Source organism: Pelecanus crispus, chromosome 14 (assembly GCF_030463565.1).
Source record: "Pelecanus crispus isolate bPelCri1 chromosome 14, bPelCri1.pri, whole genome shotgun sequence".
Taxonomy (NCBI): domain Eukaryota; kingdom Metazoa; phylum Chordata; class Aves; order Pelecaniformes; family Pelecanidae; genus Pelecanus; species Pelecanus crispus.
This window is the reverse complement of record NC_134656.1, coordinates 1026899-1036760: the sequence shown is the minus strand read 5'-3', so window position 1 is coordinate 1036760 and position 9862 is coordinate 1026899. Positions and strand designations below refer to the sequence as shown.

Below are 9862 nucleotides of genomic sequence, written 5' to 3'. Positions count from 1 at the left end.
GGGCAGACGGTCATCTCATAAACGGGGCAGCAGGGCTGTGGGAGCGTTTAGAGCCGTACGGTGATAGACTGTCTAACTTCTTTATGGTCTGCAGTGCTGCAGAACAGCGGCGATGCTGCCCCGTTCTCCCGGTTCCTCCACGCCGCCAATGCCGGTGGGCGGGCGTGCGGCGGCAGTGAAGCCTCGCTGCTTCGTTCTGCTCGCCGTACAAATCCTGGTGAGAAGGAAGAGGGGGCAAAGCTGAGCATCGCTGCCGCGGAGCACAAAGGGGAGCTTGGTCCCAAGCACGGGAGGTTTGTGGCTTAGAGCGCTGCATCGCTCCCGTCGGGTGTCCGGATTTAGCTGCGGGCGCTCCCCGGTCCTGCTGCAGCCTTTCGGCAGCGGGAACCGGCCCATCAGAAACCCGCCGGCCCGGGACGGCGTGCTCTGGCACGAGCCGCGAGCCGTAGCTCTGCGCTAGCACAGGAGCCGTGGCTGGTCAGGCACCAGGTTTTTGGGGAGAAAAAAAGGCTTTTGTGGTTTCTGGTCGTTCATTGATGTCCTCCTGGCTCTGGCAGACTGTCTGCAAGCACAGCTGTGGTTAAAGATAGCCAGATAATCTAAATAAGCTGAAAATAAGTAATGCAGAAAGTAAGTAGAGTTGTTACTTAGGTAAGCTCTAAAACCGCTGAACAGTTGACACTAAGTTTGCTGTTTTATTGGCGTGGTGGATGATGAGGTCAGGATTACTTATCTCTAGAATAGGGGAGCTTGGAGGGTTCAAGAGTAAACCTCTATTAATGTCAGCATGTCAAAAGAGCAAATATAAATTATGTTGTTTTTTGGTTTTTTTTTTTTCCTCCACGATATTTCTCAGATAAATAATAGGTTTTTCTCTCTCACAGACCCTCTGCTGTCTGGATCCGGCTCTGCGGTGCTCGGGAGCGTCCTGGCTCCGCGGCGGAGCCGGCTGCGGACAGCGGGGCCTTCCCAGGTCGGCCAAGACACCTGCGACCGCGGGAGCAAGGGCAGGTATTGCCAAAGGTACCGAACGCTGGTTTGCGCACCGGCGCGACCAGGCGCTGCTAATCCCCACGGCTCGCAGCTGTCTCCTTTGCTCCACTGGAAATTTGGGAGCAAGGATTATCCAGGGGCTTAATGTTACCAAACCTGACCGCGTCACGGACACGGGGGAGACGCTTTACCCGGGTGTACTACGAACCCCTCGCGTTAGCTCTGGGTGAGCAATAACTAATTATGCTGGAACCGAATTACCGGGCTGGGACGTGGCTGTCGTGCGCAGATGCGCGGGTGGGTCCCTTTGGCCGGCGCTCGCGGGGGGCAGCAGCGAACGCGGGGAAGGTCCTGCCCTGCCCGCGCCGCGTCGCAGGCACCGGGATGCGAATCGAAACGCGACGTTTCCACCAAAGCTGTGACCTGATCGGACTCGTCCTTCCTGGGCCCTCCTGCCTGTCAGCCAGCCACTGACGCAACGCAGGAGGTTTTTATCTACACAGTGCTTTGAGATAAATGTTTTATGGATGCAAAGATTTATTATACTTAGTGAATAAAGCTGATAACGAAAAACCAATATTTTCCATGAGGAGAGGGAGAACTTTCCACAAACTTCAATGAAAACTCCATTTTTTTTTTTTTTTCCACAAAAAACAGACACTTCACAAAATTAATTTTGTCAAAATATAAGTTAAGCATAAAATTTGTGACTAGCCCCACTTGTGAGCGCTAACGCTGCTCTCTATGGTACCCGCGGCTGTCTGTTAAGGAATGGAAAGCACAGCTTACGTCAAAATTATTGAAAGATTTTTTTTTTCCTTTTTTTCTTTTTTTTTTTAACACCTCAATTTAGATCCCGCACCGAGCTCTCGCACAGCGCGCAGGCTGGGGCTGGGGAGCGAACGCGGGCTGGCGACGGGGCGAGGGGCAGCGGCTGGGGAGCGCCCGGTGCCAGCAGCACCCAGCGGTGCTCGACAGTGGAGGAGAAAGCCCTTTTTGTTATACAGTGTTTATTAAGTAGATTCAGTCTTATATATGATATACAGATTCAAAAGAAAAAAAAAAAAAAAAAAAGGATTCCACATACTTATGAAATCAGTGCATTTAGCAAGTAATACCATGGAGATAACAGCTTGATTAACAGCTCATTGGTCTTTGTTAAGTGAGGGGAACAGGGAGTTGGCCTGTGCTAATCATTCCACAAACAGAACAGAATTAAGTTGCATCACATATATAATAGACACACATTCTAAGAATTAAAATATTAAGCCACATTTACTGGAAAAATCCACAGTATATAACACAAATAACTCTTATCAAGCTCGTTGAGGAGGAAGTGCTCATCTGCTTAAGAGCCACATTAAGTTGCATAGGTGCCTATCTGCAAAAATATCATTTCAAAATGAATCAATTGATTAAGCAATAAAGTGTCACCTTAAAAGCTGGATTAAGTGCCATTTGCTTTCTAGCTGAGCCCTCAGGAAAGCACCGGCTTTCCAAAGAGCCGTCTTCTGCTTCGTTTCGGAGCCCCCCGCCTCCCGAGGGAACGCGCTCCCACCCTTCCGATCTGAAATCAGCGGCCAGCTCGGGCGATTTCACCAGCTTCATTAAAGTATGTTTCCAATTACGCTGATGAGTGTTTCCTCCCTGCTTCCTTGCAAGCCCCCTCGGCTCGCGTGCTCTTCTGCGTTGTCTGAACCCTACGCTGAGCTCGGCGGCTGTCGCCCCCCGCCCCGGCCGTGGGGAGGGGGACGGTGAGGCAGCAGCGCTGGGCGACGCTGCCCGGCCGAGTTCTGGCGCTTCGGGTAACTGAGCTCCGGATCAGCTCGCGATCCGAACTGCAGCCAAGCCGTAAATCGACTACTGGGAAAAGAAAAAAAAAAATACAACAGCTTGTGCAAAACCCAAAATTGCTTACAGGGCGTTTCAATTTTGTGGGGTCTTCCTTAGGGCAGGTGCGAGTGTCAGTGAGTGAAGCTGTGGCTTGGTTAAGCAGACGAACTGGGTGAGGTGCATCTTCCTCTTCAACAGCAGGTCTTGCAGAACACACAGGGGCCGGGAGTTCTGTACATGTAAACAGTACACTTTCACTGAGTCCAAAATTAGGAGCAAAAATACAAAGGTTCACATTGGTCTTAGGTAGATACAGGCGAAGAACTGAGCTGTACAGCTCCGAAACAACCAAACAAAAGTTTCTAAAGCACCACTAAATTATATAAAAATCAGACTATGGACGGATTGTAGTTGGTATTCTGGTGAAATACTATGCTACCTTGTAAAAAGTTTTACAAAAAATTACAAATCAAAAGTATATTAACCCTCTGAGTTCAAAGCAGCATTTTTTTTTTTTCATGAACTGGTACTAAATCCGACGGCCGCTCGTGGGAGGGAAGCGGCCCTTTGGATCGGGGAGGTACAAGTTACATCTGCTCGCATGCCCGGGAACGCTCTCCCATGTAGAAACACCATCATGGGAACCGCACATCCAGGACAGGATGGTTGTGTTTAAAATAAAATTAAATTAAATTAAAAAAAAAAATATCTATTTTCTCGACCAGTGATTAGCTTTTCTTAAACAAAACCAAGAACATCCAGACCATTTGCTAACCCAGCATTCTCCTTCCACCTCTCAGAATAGCTGGAGAGCCGGTGTATTCTGCTCCTGCTCATTCCTTCTCGTTGAGAACCCGGACTAGCGATTCCTGACCCCGTCCTGCCTCGTGAGAGCGCAGGAATGTGGCTGTGAAACAGTCCTGGAGCGCAGAAGAGCCGCAACTGAGCATGGATCAGCTGAAGAGCACTGAGATGTCTGCGGAGCTCGCTCCAAAGAAAGTATAAAGCTGCGGCTCACCCCCTCCCCGCCCTCCCCCCCAAAAAAAAAAGAAAAAAAAAAAGAAAAAAAGAAAAGCAAAAGATCCCTGACAGAAATTCGTAGTCAATCCCACTTGTTTCATAACTTGTCGCAGATGTGGCTGTCAGCGGGGCTTTGGAAAGCTGAGTCTGTACCATGCAGCTGCAAGTTACGCCCATCAGTTGTTAGGGCAGGGTGGGCTGCCGCCTTCCCGCGCAACCGTGAGCCTCGGCGGTCTTCTACAGCAGTTTGACAAAGTGTAAGAGCCACTAAACTTCAATACATGCTAAGAGAAGGTCAAAGGGGATCTGGTAACGACAGCTAAAACTTGTATAAATAAAACTTGAAACAAACTGCAGCTGATGGTGATCTGTCCATAAGCCCCTGGGGAACGTCTTTTTCGGTAAACTGGCTGGCAAAGGTATGGCTAAATGTTCTCGACGGCCTCTGACGGGGAGGGAGGCACCGACGCGGGTGGGATAGCGCAGAGCGAGAATTCCGGGACAGCGATTGTCTCTGCCTCTCCTTCCTTAACGTTACGACTTTCACAAATGGCTGCGGTTACATATTTTTGTCAAAGGTTTGTTACTTCATGGTATTCACACAAAAATAAATATTTACATAAATTCCAAGTATGGGAGGATGCAGTGGACAAACCGAGCAGGCTTGTGAAGTGCTGGGGAAAGCGTGAGTCTGGACCCTGGCTGGGGGGGCCGCTGTCCCGGGCCCCAGCCCCGCGCTGCAGCGGGCAGGGAGGGGACGGGGCGCTGGGCTCAGGCGCCTCGGGACGGCCGCGATGCTCCCGCTTCCAGCATCGGCCCGGTCTAACAAGCCACCGCCGCACCTCTGCACGGACGCCCTGCCTACGCTCGACGGCCAGGAGCTAGGTCCCTTTTCTCCAACCACTATGGAAAGTTTACGGTTTGGGGAAAACAGTCGACGCAATGGTTAATCCCTTCTGCTGCCGGGCCAGGCAAGCCTGGCCTCGGGAGCCGGTGGCTTTTCCCGTACTGAGACTACGAGGAGGGGAGAGGTTTTGCTTCTCTTCCAGTGTGTGGGGAATATAATCGCGTCTAAAGGCTACTGAGTAAACTGCCCAGGTCTGCTCCTGGCTGGGACCAGCCGCCGCCACCAAACTCAAGCCCCCCACGGAGCAGCAGCCCCCGTCCGTGGGTCAGAGGGGCCGAAAAAGAAGAAAAAAGCTGGCTCCAAAGAAAGCATCTACCTTTAAACCGAGCATATAGGGCTTTACGCTTATCGAATTCCTACCCTGCGGCGAGGGCTCCTGCCCGGGCGGGGGGAGCTGAAGGGGCGTGAGGAGGAGCTGGGGTCCCCGGCAGCCGTCTCTGCTGCTCTGCGTGGCTCCGGAGCACGTTGCATTGCTTGGCCCAGCTCGGCATCTCCGTGCCTGAGCGAAGCCCCTGGGTTTAGCAGCACTGGTAGTAGGTATTGCACTGAGCAAAACGAAGTGCATTATTGGGGGGGGGTGGTAACAGGGCAGAATGGTCAGCGGGCTATGGTTTTTCCACACTTTGGGAACTGTGGGCTTGTTCCAGGACTGTGAGAAGGGAGCGGGGAGGACCCTGGGCCCCGGAGAGGACTTTGTCAGTTCTGCTGTTGAACGTTGCCCGGCTCCGTCTTTGGCAGAGGAGCGAGCGGCTCGCCGCGCCGGCCTCGCTCTGCGGGCAGAGCGCCGGCACTGGCCTTCGTCACCCCCCGCGCTCCTCACGGGGTCGTTCTCCTGCTGCTACCCCAGGGCCGCTTTCGCAGGGACTGGAGCAAACAGCCGGGCACGGCGGGGGGCGGGCGAGCTGCCGCCCAGCAGCAGGACCCCGGCGGATCCGTCGGATCTGCCAACCCAGCCTCCTCGGCGCGATCCACGCGTCTGCGACACTCACCGTCCCCCAGGACCGGCTCGGCCAGTCCTGGAAGAAGCCCACAATGGAGTGTGAGGTAGAGTACGGATGGTGACCGCAAGACAGTGTTTCTCAGGTATTTCCTTCCTTACTTCTGTTATCTGCAATGACTTAAGTGAGTGCGAGACGTCCTTCTAGCCGGAGGTCTGTTGAGTTTGTCGAGTCTCTGCGGGAGATTTTAGACCCCACTGCTGCTACGGGACCACTTAGAACGAAGGTCTAGAGAGGACGCTTGCTTGCTCCGTTGGTCAGCTGCCACCTACGCTTACTGGAGGCTGAGCAGCCTCGAAGTCTAGGGCTGGATGGCAAACTTGCTCGCGGTGGGACAAGGGCTCCCCAGAGAAACAGGCAGAGCTGCCTGGAAATTAGTAGTGTAGTGATATGGAATGTGTTATTTCACAGGAATAAATTCCTTCTGATCAGACAGACAAAAAACTGGCAATCTGTACAAACTCAAAAGAATCCATTTTCAGAAAAATAAATTACTAAGGGGAGAGGAGGGTCCATTTCTCAATAAATATGTGATTCGGCTCACCTAAGACTTGGAAATTATCTGGGGACGGGAATCTAACATTTGGGTCCACAAAGGTTATTCTAAATACATCTGCAGCCCCAAACCTCCCCAGGCTCCCTTCTGCCCTTGAAAGTCCCACATCCTTCCAAGCCGCAGGTTTGGCTTCTGATCAGCTGGACGCACAGGTGTTGGTACGGTTCAAAAACGTGTCCTTGTGCCTGAAGTCCCGGGTGCTTGGAGTGTAAAAGAAAACGGGTCTTTTGGATTCCACCTTCTAAAACTACATGTACCCGCCGCTTCACGGGAGGACGATGGTGGTCCTGAGCAGGACGCCGCTGGGAGCCTCTTTCTAGCAGGTATAAATTGTCTTCTCGACAGAGGAGCGATGCAGACACAGGGAGTCAGTTCTGCTGTAAAATGAGGTTTTCCAGTTCGTCTGCAGATCGAAGCAGAAACGCCGCCGACTCTCGGTAGCCGGCGATCAGCTGCCGCACTGCGCTGATCTCCGTGGGGCTGAGCTGGGCAGCCTGCATTCCCCTGCTGGTGCTGTTGGAGGGGGCTGTGCTGGAGGCCCCACCTTTCATGCTGAGATCGGTTGGACCTGCCAAGGGAAAGCGAGAGGGAAGCTCAGCCAGAGCAGCCTTGCCCGTGTCCATCCCGCCGCGACGAGCTCCGCGGCGGGAGCTGCTGCTCCTGGACCTCTGCACCGCAGGAAGGTCCCTGCGAAGCGCCCCGGACGACGTGAAAAGCCCCATCTCCTGCAGCAGCCCACGCCGGCAGCCAGCACAGGCAAATCGCTGCCTCTACAACAGCCGCAACAAGGAAAGAGACTTCAGAGTCAACGCGACAAAAATCCTGTCCTGCAGCCTGTCCCATCCGCTCAGCGAAGGGAGGGTCTGCGGCCGCGCCAAACCTGCGCCCGAGGGTACCTGCCCGTCACGATCAGCGTCCATGGTCTGGTTTTGACTCTGCGTACGGCGAGTAACATCCCGCACGGCGCATTTCCCTGGTTTAGTGCTGGGTAACCACACGGTGTCTGTGCCCACCTGCCCTGCCCGGGCTCTCGCACGCCGCCCCGGCCAGCAACGCCATTACGTGCCCAGCTTCAGGTAGAACGTTTTGGGGGGGGGGCTAAATGGTCGTCTTACTAGACCATTGGCTGCGCATTTCTGTGGCTTAATCTGTAAATGAAATTAAGTCCTGCAAAATTTATGATCTGCCTGATGGGCAAGGATAATTTTTTTCTCCTAAGTCGGTCTCTGCTCCACCTGTCGCACGCGATTGGCTTCCGACCACGTACACGTGTCCGTCCTTTGCAGAACAGGACACACGGCCGCCCCAGCTCACAACCCCCCTGTGTCGCTACAGATCTTAAACCTGCAAAAAGTCACAAAATTCTCGAGTTCTCCAAGACGCAGGGAGCACTGTCAGCAGACACCTGTGCCCAACCACGCGCACGCGTGTGCAGCCCGGTTCGGGCGGCTGCGCGTGGAAGGCTTTGGCAGGAAAGCTGCTACACAGCTTGGGGAGCGACACAGCCAGGTAAAGGCAGGGGAAAAAAAAACGGGATTTAGCTTCATGTTGGACTAAGGGGAGCCAAACAAGGTGCAAGAACCCCACAATCGATCAGAAATGGCGAGAAGAGGAAAGATGCGTACTAGAGATGCGATACGAGGTAGGGAGAGGAGGCAGGCGAGGCTGGAGCTCGGGGGTAAGGAGAAAGAGAGGCCGCTGAACTAATTAATCCCTGGCTGTGGGCTGGAGCGTTACGGGCTGATGGAGCAGGGGCTGATGCTGGAGAAAGGCTTCAGGAGGGCTGAGCTCCTGCTGGGGGGCCTGACGCAGCGGTGGGACACGCAGGAAGATGGAGCAGGGCCCGGGTGCTGCAGCGGCTTGCAAACCGGGACAGGAGAGCTCGGCAGCCCCCCGAGAGCCGGTGGGTCCCACTGGTGACCTGCGGCAGGGAGGGGAGCGCGTCGCCCCGGGGCGCGAAGGAAAACACCCACGGAAAGCGAAGCTGGAGCAGCAAATGCTGCAGGAGGAGTGGCACCAGCAGAGGACTTCCACGCCAGGCTCATCGGCGCTGCGAAGGGGAGGAGGAGGAGGAGGCTCTCATGCGAAAGCAATTTCACTGGACAGAAAAGGCAGCAGTAAACGGAGCCCATTTCCCGGCTCACCAAGGGGGAAGGAGCTGGGAGTGGGGATGCGGGTTTGAGCAAGGATCGCCTTGGTGGGGGATGGAGGGAGAAGACGCTTCTGGGCAGCAAACCCCTGCAGACTTTCTGCTCACGGAGGGAGGAGAAGGTGCAGCTCCTTGCAGCACTCCTTCCCAGCGCTACAGCAGCACGCTTTTACATCTGAAGGACTGGCAAAGAGCTCGGGCAAAGGGGAAAAAAATAATTGCCAAGCAGAGGTTTAAAAAAAAAAAATCCATTAGAAAGAAGCAAGTTGCTGCTGTGAGCTGCTGCTGTGCGCTACACCCAGGGCCCATCCGCTCCTCCTGGGGCCCGCGCTCGCCGGGGCTGCTCTGAGATGGTTCCGCAAGTTCCCTGCCCCTTGCCGAGGAGCCGGCGCTGGCGGCTGCGCCGGGCGAGAGGAGGGTGCCGGGCAGCGCGGGGGGCCAGGGGTGCCTGTGCTGCTCTGGGGAGGAACCACAGCTGCCTCTGCCCTGGCTGCAAGGATTAGGTCTCAGCAGCTGGAGGCTGGGGCGGGATCTTTATTCAGGGTTAAGAAGCATTAGGAAGGGATGATAAGAGTTAATCCCAGACAGGCATCTCTCAGGGCTCCGGAAATCACATCCTTCCAAATCCTCACTCCTGTTGGGGCAGGCAGGGGCAGGGCAGGAGCCCAGAGCGCACCGGGGCAAGCGAAGGCAGCCCGGAGATTGCCGAAGGACCGGACGAGGACCAGCACGGGCTCCAGCCCCTCCTGCAGCCGCTGCCGGGAGGGCAAAGCCAGAGGGAGGGAGCCTTCGCCCCATCCCACACCTCTTTTGCCCAGGTGCCAGGGCATCACCAGGTAGCACAGCACCTCCCCAAGTGCCCTCCTCGGCCCCGGGCTGCTCCGCTCTGTTCACTTGCTCCTAACTCAGCCGACCCCTCAAGCCTTGTCTGCGCTCTCCTTCCGCCTTCCCGCCCCGCAGCCTCAGCCCTGTCCCCCCGGCCGCTTTTCCCACGCGGCCCCCAGCCCCTCGCCACCCTCCCGACCTGCGGCAGGAGCTGGCTGCGCCTCGGGCGCTGCTGCAGAGCCCCCGAACTTCACCAGCCCTGTCCCCATCCCCGTCCCCATCCCCGTCCCCGTCTCCGAGAGCAGCTGACGCAGCCTGGGAAAGGAACGGCTCATACCAGCAACGAGATCAGCGCAGCGATAGGCGCCCGCTCCTGTTAATAATTAACAGCTGGTACAGATTCTCTTTTTTTTTAAGTGACACTCCTTCCCTCCACCAGTGCCACCTAGACCATCCTTCCAAGTTCAGTTCAACAATTAACCACCTGCCGATGAGGCAAGCTGAGCAGAGGCCTCTGTTGGGAGCGGGAGACGCACTGCCATGACCGGGCTTGGCGTGAGCAGCCCCCGCCTCGCCCCCAG

General features: G+C 55.3%; 1 protein-coding gene across 1 annotated transcript in view; it reads right to left on the bottom strand.

The window, feature by feature from the left end:
* Positions 1 to 6675: 6675 nt before the first annotated feature.
* The window catches only part of NOL4L (nucleolar protein 4 like), a 61962-nt gene continuing 58775 nt past the window's right edge, over positions 6676 to 9862 (bottom strand). Inside the window, 1 exon segment of the mRNA XM_075721150.1 lies at positions 6676 to 6875. Coding sequence (XP_075577265.1) covers positions 6676 to 6875 — 200 coding nt within the window.